Source organism: Desmodus rotundus, chromosome 7, assembly GCF_022682495.2.
Source record: "Desmodus rotundus isolate HL8 chromosome 7, HLdesRot8A.1, whole genome shotgun sequence".
NCBI lineage: Eukaryota > Metazoa > Chordata > Mammalia > Chiroptera > Phyllostomidae > Desmodus > Desmodus rotundus.
The window spans coordinates 82,182,793-82,197,768 of record NC_071393.1 but is presented as its reverse complement, the minus strand read 5'-3'; the positions used below and the strand labels follow the sequence as shown (position 1 = coordinate 82,197,768).

The following is a 14,976-nucleotide window of genomic DNA, read 5'->3' as shown; positions in this document are numbered from 1 at the left end:
CACTGTGGACAACTGAGGGCTCAGTACCAGAATGTTCTAGAATAGTGGAGCTGAAAACGCACAGGGGCTCGTCTTGCTCTGGTGATACAGACATGATTAAAACATATTTGATTTTAGTACTTAACTGCAAATCTGATGCAACTTCTGGAAAATCCATAAGTGGTTTTAGACAAGTTTATTTATTTTTGTTTTTTTCTTTTTTTTATTGTGTACAAGTACAGTTGTCTCCATTTTCATTCCACCACAGCCCCCACCCCACCCATCCCTGCCTCCCACCCTCGAACCTACACCCCGCTTTGGTTTGTCCATGCATCCTTTATACATGTTCCTTGATGGACCCTCCCCTATTTACCCCCATTATCCCTCTCCCCCTCCCCTTTGGTTACTGTCAGTTTATTCTTTATTTCAATGTTTCTGGTTATATTTAGCTTGCTTGTTTGTTTTGTTGATTAGGTTACATTTATACGTGAGATCATATGGTATTTGTCCCTCACTGCCTGGCTTATTTCACTTAGCATAATGCTCTCCAGTTCCATCCATGCTGTCTCAAACAGCAGGAGCTCCTTCTTCTTTCTGCTGTGTAGTATTCCATTGTGTAAATGTACCAGTTTTTTGATCCACTCATTTACTGGTGGGCATTTAGGTTGCTTCTAGCACTTGGCTATTGTAAATTGTACTGCTCTGAACATTGGGGTGCATAGGTTCTTTTGGAGGGTGTTTCAGGGCTCTTAGGGTATAATCCCAGCAGTGGATTTGCTGGGTAAAAAGGCAGTTCCATTTTTAGTTTTCTGAGGAAATTCCATATTGTTTTCCACAGTGGCTGTACCAGTCAGCATTCCCACCAATAGTGCACTAGGGTTCCCTCTTCTCCACAAACTCACCAGCACTTGTTATTTGTTGATTTGTTTATGATGGCCATTCTCACTGGTGTGAATGAAGAAATCAAAAGTTTCTGGAAACTTTTGATTTCCAGAATGAAATCAAAATGTGTTCAAATGAAAATGAACACACAACAGTCCAAAACCTATGAGACACAGTGAAGGCAGTCCTGAGAGGGAAGTTCATAGTGATACAGGCCTACCTAAAACAGATAGAAACATTTCAAACAAACAACCTAATCCTACATCTACAAGAACTGGAGAATCAACAGGAAACAAAGCCCAGAGCAAGTAGAAGGAAGGAAATAACCAAGATCAGAACAAAATTAAACCATATAGAGACTAAAAGAACAATCCAAAGGATCAATAAATCCAGGAGCTGGTTCTTTGAAAAGATTAACAAAATTGACAAGCCTTTAAGAAGATTCATCAAGAAAAAAAAGGACCCAAATAAATAAAATCAGTAATGAAAGAAGAGAGATTACAGCTGATACCACAGAAATACAAAGGATTGTAAGAAATTACTATGAACAGCTATATGCCAAGAAATTTGAAAACCTAGGTGAAATGGACAAATTTATAGAAAAATATAATCTCCCAAAACTGAATAAAGAAGCAGCAGAAAGCCTGAACAGACCTATAACAGTTAGTGAAATTGAAGCAGTCATCAAAAAACTCCCAGCACACAGAAGCCCTGGGCTGCATAGTTTCACAGGAGAATTTTACAAAACATTTAAGAAAGAGCTAACCCCTATCCTTCTAAGACTATTCCAAAAAATCCAAGAAGAGGGAAGACTCCCAAACTCTTTTTACGAAGCCAGCATCATCCTAATTCCAAAACCAGATAAAGACACAACAAAGAAAGAAAACTAGAGGCCAATATCGCTAATGAATATAGACGCTAAAATCCTCAATGAAATATTGGCAAACCGCATCCAGCAATACATTAAAAAGATCATACACCATGACCAAGTGGGATTCATCCCAGGGATGCAAAGATGGTACAATATTTGCAAATCAATAAATGTAGTACATCACATAAACCAAAGGAAAGACAAAAATCACATGATCATATCAATAGATGCAGAAAAAGCATTTGATAAGGTACAGCACCCATTTATGATAAAAATACTCAGCTTTAGACAAGTTTTAAAAGGAACTATAATCCTTTCATTTAAAAATAGTCCAAACCAAAATATTTTGCATTCATCTAATCCCTTCTTAAAAACCAGAACTGTCAAAGCAATTCTGAACTAAAAAGTTAAATCCACTTCGTATGTGCATGTGTTCTTTGGCATCCTCGGGGTTAATTGTTTGCTTCCTCTGAGCTGAGTTAAGCATGTTGGGAAACAAGTAGTGTCTTCGCTCTGCGTGTTAAATGTTGCTTGAGTGTGCTTAGCTTTCACCCGTAAGTAAGAGAGTTTGAACTTGCCTTGTAATGATTAGAAAACCACACAAAGAAATTATTGCTGATTCCTTCATGTCTGGGAGAAACAGGTGGGAGCTCCAAAGATGTTTGCTTATCTCTCTCAGCCAAGGGCTGATAAAAGTTTGGTAAGCAGGAGTCGTCGCTGGTCACTCCTTCCGTTGTCCTCGTCCATCCTTCTGAATTCTTGGTTCCCTCGGAGGAAGCCATCCTCCTGAAATCAGTCTCTAGGGAGCTTCCTTTTGTCTCTCCGAGATTAACCAGTTCTGCCCTGGTGGCAGCAACAGGCAACCACTGAAGGAAAGACTCTTCTGGGAGTTTGGTATTTTTCCAAGGAGCGTTCTTCTCCCCCAATCCCTCACTCGTAGTGAAACTGCTTTCCTACAATGTCTTCTTTTTCTGATGAGGTGCTGACTCTGATCTGCCACTTAGAAGCTTCCAGGAGTGGTAAGTGGTCAAGAGTGCTTTTCCTGGAGGTGATCTCAGGCTTTCAAGAATGTCCCCTAGGGACCCAGCTTGTTTTCTCTGTAATTACTAAAGCTTTTGGAATAGCCTTGCTTTTCTCACTGATATGGTCATGGGATGAGTACCTGTTTGATCTTCTTGCACTGCTGGGAACCCTCCCCTCCGGGGGACAGAGGCAAGTCCAGGCTGAGGAGAGTCGGTGGGGAGCTCCCATGGGTTGGTGAGCCTGAGAGGAGTGTTAGCTTTGTGCTCTGTGGGGCTTTCTCTTTCTCTTTTCCAGGGTGCTGTTTTTTTCTTTTGTGTGGTTCAGGCTTAGAAAATAATCTTTGTTACTCTCCTCTTATTAAAAAAATAATTTTGGGGGAAAGTTAGCTGGGTTTGGGAAATAGGATATTTTCTTTGAAGTTGAAAAAATTTTAAAATCCTATTATCATCACCTATTAAATGACAGTGGGAGTACCGTTAATGTCTACTTTTTCTTGGTTTGTAGGTATTTGTCACTTCCTTTGGTAGGAATTGGTTTCAGTTGTTTTTTTTAGGGGTTTTGTATCTAGCGCACCTATTCAAGGTGTTGTTTATCCTGTGGTCAGTTCATGGCTTTGGACGTAACAGGTTGCCACCAAGCTCTCCCTGTGAGGCTTGAGGTGTAAGTTTTCCGTGCGGAGGTTGGTAAGAACAGAAAACTGATTCGTCTAGCTGCCTGGTTGATAGGCATGAGGGACTCTCAGGTCCCTGGTTAACAATGAGCTGTTCTGAAGAAAAATAAAACAGGCAAGACATGTTAATTGGGGGCTGAAGTATTAGACAGAGGATGAGGGAATACAGTATCTGTCGCCTGTGTGGCCCCAACACCTGTGCCCACGGCTGTCACCTTTGCTCAGGTCTTGCTTCCGGTTAGTAGCTTTACTGCAACATGTAAATTCAGAGTAATTTTTAACTTACATTTATTTATCTTGTGCTTTTCTATTGTTTCATCAAGCATGCATCAGTAAAAAGATGGGGCCAAGCGATTTTTTGGGGGGCTCTGGCAGATTTACTTTTTTGCACATCAGGATTTATTTTGTTTTTACATGGTAGACTAGGCATTTTCATTTAATGTTAACATAGCATTTCAAAGTAAACTGGAAATTGTAGCTGTCCTTGAAATAAAACTTTTTTAAAATTTATTTTTATTGTTTTCTGTACATGAATGTATGCATTCTAGATACTTGCATGGTATGTACAACAGTTAGATGGTGAGGTATTTTTTTTTCAGATTTCTCATGAAAAATAAAAAATGGTCATCTCCAGATGTTACACATTTATATAGCACATGCCTCAAGTCTAACTTAGCTCCTTAGCAATATTACACATTTTTAAAGTGTTAACAAATAAATTTCTGAGTGTAAATGTTAAATGTTATTGACGACTGTATTTTTGGAAATGCGTACCTTCCTTAATGTGAAGCCACCTTTCTTTCTTCTCTCCTTTTCTTCACTCCGCTCCAGGTTGTTGAGCACCTGCCCTTTGCCAGGCTCTGGGCTGGTGCTGGAGGGTGAGGACACAGTTAGGAAAGCCACAGCATTTCCTTTCAGTGTATCCTTCTGTGACCCTTCTTTTGAGGTTGAGTGTCCTCTAGGACTCTGTTCTTGTCCTTTTATTGACTCATCTTCACTCTCTGTCCTCTCCTCACCTCCCTTTATTCTGGCTCTTCCTGAGTGAGACCGTTCATTCCCCGTGACTTCAGCATTTCCTTATATGCTGATTCCAAGTCTACAAATCTGTGTTTTCTCTTTAGTGCTGAGAATATTTTCAACAATCAAGAGGCATTACAAGCCTAGTGTTTTGAAACTGAACTTATTCTCCCACCCCAGTTCCTGCTTTTGCTCCTACAGCTTCCCCTCCTTCTCCCTTCACTGCTGTATTTGTCATTTCAGATAACAGCACCTCTATCCCCTCATTGTCCCAAGTGAAAAACTTGAAAGTCACCCCAGATTACTCCTTGTTCTGTACCCTAACACACGGGCCATTTATAAACTGGCAATTCAACTGCAGCAACGTTGCTAGAATCCAGCTCCACTTGCCTGTTGCCGCTGCTCCCCCATCTCTTTCCATGCCAGTCCATGCTGTGAGAGTGACCTTCCTGAGACCTCTGACAGCATGCACTTGAATAGAGAGACATAAGGGAGCAAAGAGAATGGACAGGGGGCTGCATTCTAATCATACATTCTATGGAGAGCCCTCTTCTGCCTTTCCGCTGCCTCCAGGATCAGCCAGAGGCTCTTGGCCGTGATGATGCTTTGGGTCACCTCATTTATCACATGGAGATAATGGCAATCCCAGCATATAGAGTTCTGGTGAGGATTAAATGAGATGACATATGTCAAGTGCTTAGCGTGAGGTCAAGTACCCAGCAGATGGTAGTGATGACGATGCCAATGATGAAGATGGTGACTTCTTTCAGAACCCATCTCTCCTCTCTTTTGCCAGCCTCACATCACACCACATTTCTCCATGCTTCTTGCAGTCTGGTTGCCATGACTCTCCCCAGACCTTCTCTTATCTTTCACAGCACTTGATCTTTGCACACATTGCTCCTTTCACCTGTCCTTACCTTGTTTTATTGAGCAAACACTTTTTTCTTTCAAAAGGATTCAACTTGGTATCACCATCTGTGAAGTGTTAGCTGACTCTGCAAAGCAGGCTTGGTGACTCCCTTCCCTCTGACTCCACAGTTCTCAGTTCCCCCTTTTATCACGGCCCTGCACTTGTCATTCTAACGATTCTTCCATGTATTTGTGTCTTGTCTTCCCCAGTCTATGGGCTTTTGAAGGACAGAGATGGAGTCTAATCCTCCTTACTTCCCTCTACCCAGTCCAGGTTGGACATAGAATAGGCACCTGATGGTTGATAATTGAACACCAGTAGGGATGGCTCTCACATTTGACAGGAGGTTTTCTACTTGTGGAGAGTTAAAAATGCACTTAATAATAAAAGCTTTCTTTTTTGAATATTAACTTTTTAGCAGGAGGTACTGTGCCCATTTCTTTATAGGCATGGCCTGATTTAGACCACTGAGTGATCCTTTGCGTTGCCCTGACTGTCTGTGTTTACAGATGAAAGAACCAGGGCTTAGACGGGAGGGGAACTTGATGGAGGTTACAGAGCTGCAAGACCATACCCAGCCCTCTGACTCTACTGCGGGTGCATGAATAAGGAAGTGAGAAGGGGAAGGAAGACGACCAAGTCAGGGGAGGCCTGATTGGGAGAGAAAGGCAGCAGGAGGTGGAGGGTGAAAACACACAAGGCAGGCAGTGGGAGCAGGCTAGGAAAGGAGGCAAAAGGAAAGAGAAAAGGAAACTAGGAGACTAAGTTGGAAAATGAGCAGGGGATAAACAAGAGGAGGGAGGGAAGCAGAATTCCCACTGTTTTAGAATTTTGTGGCTGGGTAACAGCTGCATGCCTAACGGAGTATAAACAGACTTCAGTGTTGACATGACAACTCACAACAAAATCAATCTGATATGTTATATGGGAAATAGAGTAATTTATTGTTGAGGCATGGTAGTTAGATATAATTGCCAAGCAATTCATAAATTTGGCCATACTAACCATCAATTCTATAAACATACATATATACACACAGACTGGCTTAAATTTTTTACTTCTATTTTTGCCCAATGTCTATAATCTATAAGCACTATGGCTCTTGGCAGCTGTCACTGACACCACATATGATTAAAACATATTATCTACACCTTCCACCCTTGCATCACACTCAAAGCTGCACATTTGCTGGACAGAGGCTGGGGCTGATTCCTTATCTCTCTTTGGTCTCACCTTCCAAGGCTTCCAAGGCTGAGATTTCCCTGCCCTGCCAAGCTCTCTTTTCCCTGGGGTCTTAGAGCTGTGCTTCAGCACCCTTGCCCTCAGGGGCCTGGCCCTGGGGAACCCGGGGGTTATTCTTGGGCTGGCAGGCATGTGCCAGTAGATATGACTGCAAGGTTGCAGTTTTAGGGGTGGGAGGACTCCATGAGGCTTTGCTTTTCAGCCTCTGGGCACCTAGGGCCAGTGGAGGGAAGGGCAGGGGCAAGACCAGAGAAGATGGAGGGCATCATGAGGAGAGAAGAGGCTGGTTCCCTAATCCTGCCATGGCAGCTTCCCAACCTCAGACCCCACTATTACTGAAGCAGGTGGCCTTTTCAAGGGTCACCTAAGCTCACCCTGGTGCTGGCCTCCCAGAAAGCCCCCCTGTTTTCCACTATTGTTTGGGTCAGTCCTCAGAGAGGTGTGTTGGGTTGGAAAGCAACTGCTGTAGTGAGAAATATGAAGGGAAGTTAGGGAAACAGGGAAAGGAAACTGAGATATTGGAAGAGGAAAAAGGGTAGGGAGTAGGAGAGACAGACTGGGGAGGGGAGGGAACACTTTTAAAGAGTGAACTGTATATATACGTGTATTTAACCTCACAAAACCTCTGGGAGGAAGGCATTATTATCTCTATTTTATAGATTCAGAGATTGAGTCTTAGGAAGGGAAAGTGACTTAGCCAAAGGAACACTAGATAGAAAATAATGGAGCTGGGATTGGAGTCCTGTTATCCTAAAAGTCTCTCCTGTATAATATAATGTCTCCAGAGGGGAAGAGAAAGCAGAGTTGGGGAAAGAGAAAGGCAAGCAGAACAGCACAGAGACTGGAGAATTGAATGAGAGGAGGGTGGGGGTCCTCATAGGGGTGAGGTCTGGGGTTTGGCTCACTGAAGCTAGATGGGTCCCTTTTCCCCTGGCCCATCTTGTCCTTGAGTCCTGAGAACTGGAGAGAACCCACCACTCAAAGGAAATAGAAGATTCCTCCCAGTGGGCACACTTCAGTTCTTTTTGAGACCCTGAGATGAAGCCCGGCAGGAAGGGGCTCATCTGACTTTTCTGGTACAGAGAGCTGCCAAGAGTCTGCCCCATGCTACTCTCCTGTCCTGGCTTTGACTGCTCTGGTCTTTCCCAACTGCCCTGGCCTCTTCCTTTTCCCATCTCCTCCAATTCCTTTGCCTTTCTGTCACTTAACCTCATAGGTTCAGTCTTCTTCCTTCCACTGGTTCTGTTCCCTCAGTTTATCCCCATGGCTCTGTCTTCCTACTGTAAACACATCTTCTTTTCAAAGTCTCATTACTTCTTTACGCGGATCTCTTTTATTTTACTGCAGAATGTCTTGAGGGAGTTACGTTCATTGTCCTCACCTTAACATTTATGTAGATACTGGGACAAAGAATGTTCAGAGGGCTGCCTTAAAGATAAGTAATGTAATACACTTTCATTGTGTGCCCCTTCCCTCCCCAGCAGCCCCATGGGGAAGGTTCTGAGGTTTACAGAGTTTATTTGCCCCAATTCCGTGATAAGTTAGTGGAAAAAACAGGAATCCAAGATCAGGCTGTTTGACTCCAAAGGACAAGCTTCCAGTCACCACATCCTGCTGCCCCTTGAGCAGGTCAGCAGGCTGTCCCCTTGCAAGTGTAACTTTTAATGTTTTTTTAAAAAGAACCCATTGCATTTTTAAATGAATTCATAAATGTAAAGTTCATAGTTATTATTTTTTAGCTACTCCTTTCTGTTACTTTTCCCATACCCCTATTTCTTATAAACCCCCAAGGACTTTCACACAAGGAAATTACCATTTTAATCCTGAACATAAGATGAAGTTAAGGGTAAGATATGAATTGGCCAGCAGCTTTCCTTTTTTTATTTCCTCTGTTTTGGGGTGATTTCAAAAAAGAAGGAATGTATTCATGTAAATACTGTTTGCTTCAACACTTGTAAATGGTTGGATTTCAAAATCCTCAATTCCTGTTTCTAGAGCTAGATTTCACTTTAGCAAACCCTTTCTCTTACCTGGTTTTGTTTACTCTGTTCCCTTAGACCTTCACTGATCCAAAAGTTCAACAAAAGATGACTTTTTCTTTACTCCAACATCCTTTAGAGGTGAAGCAAGTGCCAGCTGGTGTATTTTGGTGAGTTGATAAATGTGCAAGAATGGAAGGTCTGTATTTTGTATCCTCTGAGTGAAACTAGAATCGGCCACGTTAGTCATGGCTCCTCCCTGAATACGCCCAAATTGCTGCTGTTACAAGGAAAAGATGGGATTGAAGGAAGCACAGCTCTGGGTGTCAATTCTAAATTTTGTTGTAACTTTATGTCTCAGAGAGTAAAAACAGTTTAATGAGATCATTAATAAGAGATAATTTTCATAAATCTTATAGAAATATTGTTTAATTCATACAACAGTATCGTCACTCTGGATTAATTATGGAGTAAAGAATATTTTGTACAAAAGCAAAAATGGCTAAAATTAAAAAAAATGGGTTTTTTCAATGTCTCTAAAATGAAAGTTTTCAAAGATACTTTGGAAATGGTATTAGAGAAAGTAAAAGCAATGAAATAACTGTATGACTTAAAGGTAATTTTAGGAAGAATATGATGTGGCTTTATGTTTGATTATCTAGGGGCTGTTAAAGTGAGAAGTTCTTACAAGAGGATCTAATATAAGCGAGGGAAAGGGTTACATGGATAGTTTTTCCTTAGTTACCTTTATGTTACGCAAATATATTTAGATTCATATTTTGTACTGGTTGTCTGTTAGTACTATCCCTCAAACCAATCTAGCAATCTAGCAAACCAATAAGGAGAAAGAATGAGTTGGCCAATGGCCAGTACTCTTATTAACTTCCCGAGAGACTGAACAACTTTTTTCTGCCTGCATTTTCATCGCCACCTGTCAGGGTGTAGATTCCCTTTTGCCATCTTGCTTAAAGAATCGCTTTCTCTCACCTGCTCCAGGGACTCTGAGTCCATGAAAACAGAACATGTTCCCTTAGTCCCCAGAGAGAGTTTTCAAGCCCTAACAAGTTGGCTTGGAACTTGCTGATGAGTCTTAATCTTCTGGCCAGATGGGGCCCCCAGATCCAGATGTCATTGTCATAGAATCCCTTCATCCCTCTCCCTGTTACCATTTTTATCTGTTGCTGTGACTATTTTTTATTTTTGGAACACAGATAGCCCTTCATGGACAAAAACCCACTTTTGCCCATATTTCTTCTTATAGGAAGTCTTCACCTTAAAAAATCCTTCTTGTGAATCTTCTTTTATAGTCAGAGTCCCTCCTCTTGTCTTTCTCCCCCAAGATTTGCTCATTTCCCCCTTTGTTCTTGTACTTCTCAATTTATCTGTGACACTCTTCTTATAGTTAACCAAATATTGCTCATCCTTTGAGATTATTCCTAGGCTGGATATGGGAGTGCACAAGAAGATGGGGACCAGCCAAAGGGAGGGAGAAGCCCAGAAAGCCACAATGACCTCCAGCTTGGGAAGGTCTAAGATATTTTGGCACTTGGGGCTGGGGTCTGGGAAGGGACAGTTGCTAAAATGGAAGTACATTTTAGCATCGGGAAACCCGTGTTCTATTCCTCTTAGAAACTGAGGACATTAGTAAGGTTTTCATTTAGCAAATGTTTACTGAGCATGGCTATAGGCCAGGTTTATTAAGCATTGCTATATGCCAGATAGTGGAGATAAAACTATGGGCCAGACAGATGAGGTCTCTGCCCTACTGGAATTTGTGGACTAATGGAGAAACAGCCAATATGATTGGGATATATGTTCTAGAGTTATAGGGGCTCTGAAATGGGAAGCTCTGGATTCTGTGGGAGCACATAGTGGGCGGTCCCGTCTTTGATTTGGGGGACTAGGCAGGCCTTTTAGAGGAAGTGGTGCATAAGTTGATACTGGAACACGAGTAAGAGGTAGTTGGGTGAAAGGGCTGGAGATGGGGTTAGATGGTAACAGGCAGAAGGAAAAACATGTGTGAAGGCCCTCAAACAGAAAGAAGTATAGACATGAGAGGGTGCAAGGAGGAGTGAGGGCAGTGAGGAGAGTGATCAGCAATCAGGCTAGAAAGATGAACAGGGACCAGGTTGCAGAGGGTCCAAAAAATCATGTTAGAATTTGATCTTTTTTCCTAAGGCCAATGGGAGGTGATTGGAAGGTTTTAAGCCGAGGTGTGACATGATGCTGCTTACATTTTATAAGGATGACTCTGGCTTCACTGTGGACCCTGGTGGCCAAGGCTGGAGCAAGGAAACCTGTTAGGAGGAATGCAGGGGAAAAGCAATCACTAGTCGCAGGCCCATCCCAGAGGCTGGGGTGGGGGGAGCCATGAGGAGGGGAAGGAGGGATTGTCTGGGGCAGCCTTGGTGGCGGTTGGTAGAAGATGTGGGAGAAGGAACAAAAGAGTTGTGTATTTGAGGACCCTGCTTCTAGCAGCACCTGGCAGCAGTATCCTCATCTTCTTGATCAGATTGATCAGTTTTAGTCCCTAGAAAAGAGTGGGTTCCACAAAGCATCAATGTCATGGCCCTATTTGTCAGGCATATGCTTGTGCCCTCAGCAGGCTGTTTTTCCCAGAGGTGGTGAATGGGAACTCATGGATCTGGGGGGCTTGACAGGGAGAATCATCGATGGTTTCAGGCTTTTTAGACTCTGAAAGATTATAGTGCAGCAATGGGTGTTGATAAACTTTCCTTCCTCCTCTTTTCTTGACTAGTAAGCCATAAGCATTGCTCTTCCTCTTTTTTGGTCTCCATATGACTGACCGGCCTCTTTAAGTACGTTTACGGCATTCTGCCACACCACTTCTTTGAGTTGGCAGCAAACAAGTCATTTCCCTTTCCAACTGAAAGAGCGTGCACTCAGTACCTCTGCCTACATTGTCATGTATTGCTAAGGTGCCCGAGTTCATTTCCATGGTCTGTGAAGTTCTAAATCATGTGTTTGCATTTTACTTATTTATTTATTTATTTACAATCTTTCATAGAGTTTACCACATGAAAGAAATTAGACCAGAAATAAGGGAAAAATGAAAGATAACAATGACATTATTTTTTTTTTTTGTTTTCGGTAATTACCTGGAGAAGACTATACACATGAGAATAACTTGAGGAAGATTTTTGAATTATCTTTTGTTTCTCTAGAGCCTGGTCAATAATTTCCTCTCACAGGTAACTCCCACAGTTTAGCAGTGGTTTCTAGCTCTGGCTGTGGGCAGGAATCACCTACAGCTCTTGACTAAAAGACAGATGCTTATATAAATGTCTAATCACCATGCCGTGCACCTGAAACTAACATCGTATGTCAACTGTAACTGCAAAATAAAAAGGCGGAAGCTGGAGCTTCACCCCTGAAATATTCTGATTCATAGTGTTTGGGATATATTAGAAAATGTGGCTCAATAAATGCCCAATTGTATGGCACACTCGTGCTTACCTTACGTTTGTCTACATGGCCTTCATAGAATTATTTGTATCTAGTTAGACTTGAACCAGATACATGAAATCTGTTATTCCTTATGGTGCCAATGGCTTCCTAGTCACCTAGATTTGACTCGGGAGAGAGTTAAAGGATGGAAATTTATGGTTAATGAGCAATTTTCAAATGCTGATATTGTATATTTTTCTCGTTCTCTTGGGCAGGTCCGCAGTTGTGGCCTGGTGAAAAGTCACCAGTGCAGTAATGTTCTGCAGTAAGAAGAAACCACTGGGTAAGTACTGGGTTCTTCAGACCGTACAAAGTAAATACGATTTTTTAATTAAATTAGATTTTATTTTGTGGAGGAGTACTAAAAACAAGACAGAACCTTTCTCCCAGCCAGGAGGTTCCCTCACGCCCCTTTTATTCATTCTCGCTGCACTCCACACACCGTCTTCTGATTTCTGTCAGTTCAGTTCTGCCTGTTTTTGAAACGGACATAGATGAAATACTACAGCACATAGTCTCGTGTCTTGCTTCTTGTACTCAGTATGAGGCTTATTGACATACATCCATATGGTTGCAGGTGTCAATAGTTTGTTCTTTATTTCTTTCTTGCAAAGCAATATTACATTGTGTGAATACACCAATACTTAAAACTAAGATCATACAGTTAGAAATAATTTTGGTTCATGATGACAGGAAACACTTACTTTTTGGTTGGGTAATTGGTCTAGTTGAACAGCTTTAATAATATTTCACTTTCTTTAATATAGCATCCCAGCCAGATTCTCCTGAGGTCCTTTTTTGCCTCTAGTTAGTCAGTGACAGGACATCGTGCAATTCTTCTCTAATGCATGCATATTCAGTGAATCGCTGCCGTTATCTTTGTATCTGACCATGACTTTTTAGGGACTAAAGGCTGGATTAGAGTTTATCTAATGCACTGTTCTTCCATCTAACAACATCTCTGACAGGTGTAGTCCATTCCCGTTTTGGGCCGCATAACCAGCTGAAATCTGTCTCAGGGTAGTTCCTACCCAGAGGTCATTAGTTGTACCCTCTGGGGCAATATTTTCATATTCCCAATGCCAATCTAGGAGATTAAAATAACTGTCATCATTTTTTCTTTTTCAAATGAAATAATTTATTTATATCAAATCACTAGAATAATCTTAATAGTGTGAATATTAGGTTAACCAACTGTAACCGGGACAAGTTTCCAACAAGATTTATTGTTGCAGGGTTTGGTATGTTTTGGTGACATAGCTGAGTCTGATCAGGCACGGATTTGCAGAGAAAGCTGAGGCCAGCCCCTTCCTCTTGGACTTGTTACAATGGCCACATGACTCGAGGGACTGACGTCTGTGACTATCATTTGCATCATCATGATTGTAATGATGCACCTTTAGGTTATATCAGTTCCTGTAGAGCTGGTAATAGACTGGAGAGCTTTTATAACCTAAAATATTCCTTCGTTCATACAGCCAGTCAACAAATGTTTTTGAGCCCCTATGATATGCAAGGTAGGGCCGACCTTTCTTGACTTCAAGAAGCTTTTTCTGATTCAATAAAATACATGTATCTTCACATAGTTGTTAAGTTTACAGTAGCAATGATAACTTAAAAAGGGTTTACTAAATTCTACAAGTGGTATATTTGCCAGAGGAGCACAGACTAGAGGACTTCAACTTATCCTGGGGTGGTCAGGGGAAAAGCCATGTGGAAGTGGAATTGTACCTCAATGAGATATATAATGTCTTCAGCCTTTAATTAAGGTGTACTCACCTGTACACAAAATTTCACATCATCAGGAAGCTTTGGCCATGGATGATGTGTATGAAAGTATAACAAGCCAGTCATGGTGTTGTGGGGAACTATTATTTTCTCCCAGATATAATTTATTATTTAGTATCTCCCCATTTCTGTAAGTCTCACATTTTTCAAGATGTGGAAAATTCCAGCTAATTGACTCAAATATTTAAAACACGATTACAGTCTATTTTCCATTTGTTCTTTATAGTGCACCCCTTCCATATGCATTGATGGGAGGCCTGAAGACAAATCATTTTAAAGCATATATGTGCTTTTCTCCAAAGCAATCAATAAGAGCATTGCTCATAAAATTCAGATTTTATATAGTTTGGTAATATGGGGAGCAAACGAAGTAGATATTTAGAGGCTTTCTTTAAACTACTTAAAGCTGTTCTTGAGTCCACAATGTGGGGGCTGTGGAGCCCGCACACATCACTCCACAGGGAAGCCTTAGTATGTGTGTGGGGTTTGGGGTGGGGAAAATCAGGCTGGGGTCACGGTTGTGTCTTCTGTGGGCCCTTCCTCCAAAAAAATATTAAAAATTATATTTTACAATTGTGCATATAAAGACAAATATAATCCAGATCAAATTCATTATTATTATATTTGTTTCCTTCTGATTTTAAAGTATATGAAAATTTAAACACTTTTGTGTGCCCCTAAAAGTTTTGTGGATGCCAGGTGCTGCATCTCCTGTGCCTACAAATGAGGCGGTTCTTTGGTTGAAGTTTATGCACCGTTTCTCAGGCATTTTTGGAGCATACGCTATTTAGTGGGTACTGGGTTGGTCCTGCAGTAGAAGGTTGGTGATAAAAACGATGAATAAGACATGGAACCTAGCCTTGCAGGTACCATATCAATGCCTATAAAAGTCCATGTATGTATATTAATAGATGTCTATTAAAGAGTATTGTTTCTCATTGGGTTTATCCCTTATGGAACAGCATCAAATCCAAAAGCTGTTTCTCAAGTAGTTCTGCAGTTACACTTGTGAAAGATTTAGTTTTTGTTTGAAGTTGCTTTTTGTCGACGATAGTAATTTGTGTGTAAAACTGGATCTGGTTTTTTCACAATCATGCAGCCGATTCAATGAAGTGCCAGTTATTACTGACCCATCAGTGACGTA

General features: G+C 41.5%; 1 protein-coding gene across 9 annotated transcripts in view; it reads left to right on the top strand.

Moving 5' to 3' along the window:
* The window catches only part of ATP8B4 (ATPase phospholipid transporting 8B4 (putative)), a 222,568-nt gene that overhangs the window by 24,681 nt on the left and 182,911 nt on the right, over positions 1–14,976 (top strand). For 5 of the 9 annotated variants that reach the window (XM_024568257.4, XM_024568254.4, XM_053927684.2 and 2 more), the window contains 2 exons: positions 8,655–8,746; positions 12,260–12,327. In XM_024568257.4, the coding sequence (XP_024424025.2) occupies positions 12,300–12,327 (28 nt within the window). In that variant the 5' untranslated portion in view covers positions 8,655–8,746; positions 12,260–12,299. Of the gene's footprint in view, positions 1–2,155; positions 2,752–2,826; positions 2,945–8,654; positions 8,747–12,259; positions 12,328–14,976 lie in introns of those variants that run through there. The other 4 variants (XM_045201127.3, XM_024568258.4, XM_071221973.1 and 1 more) reach the window with 4 other exon arrangements.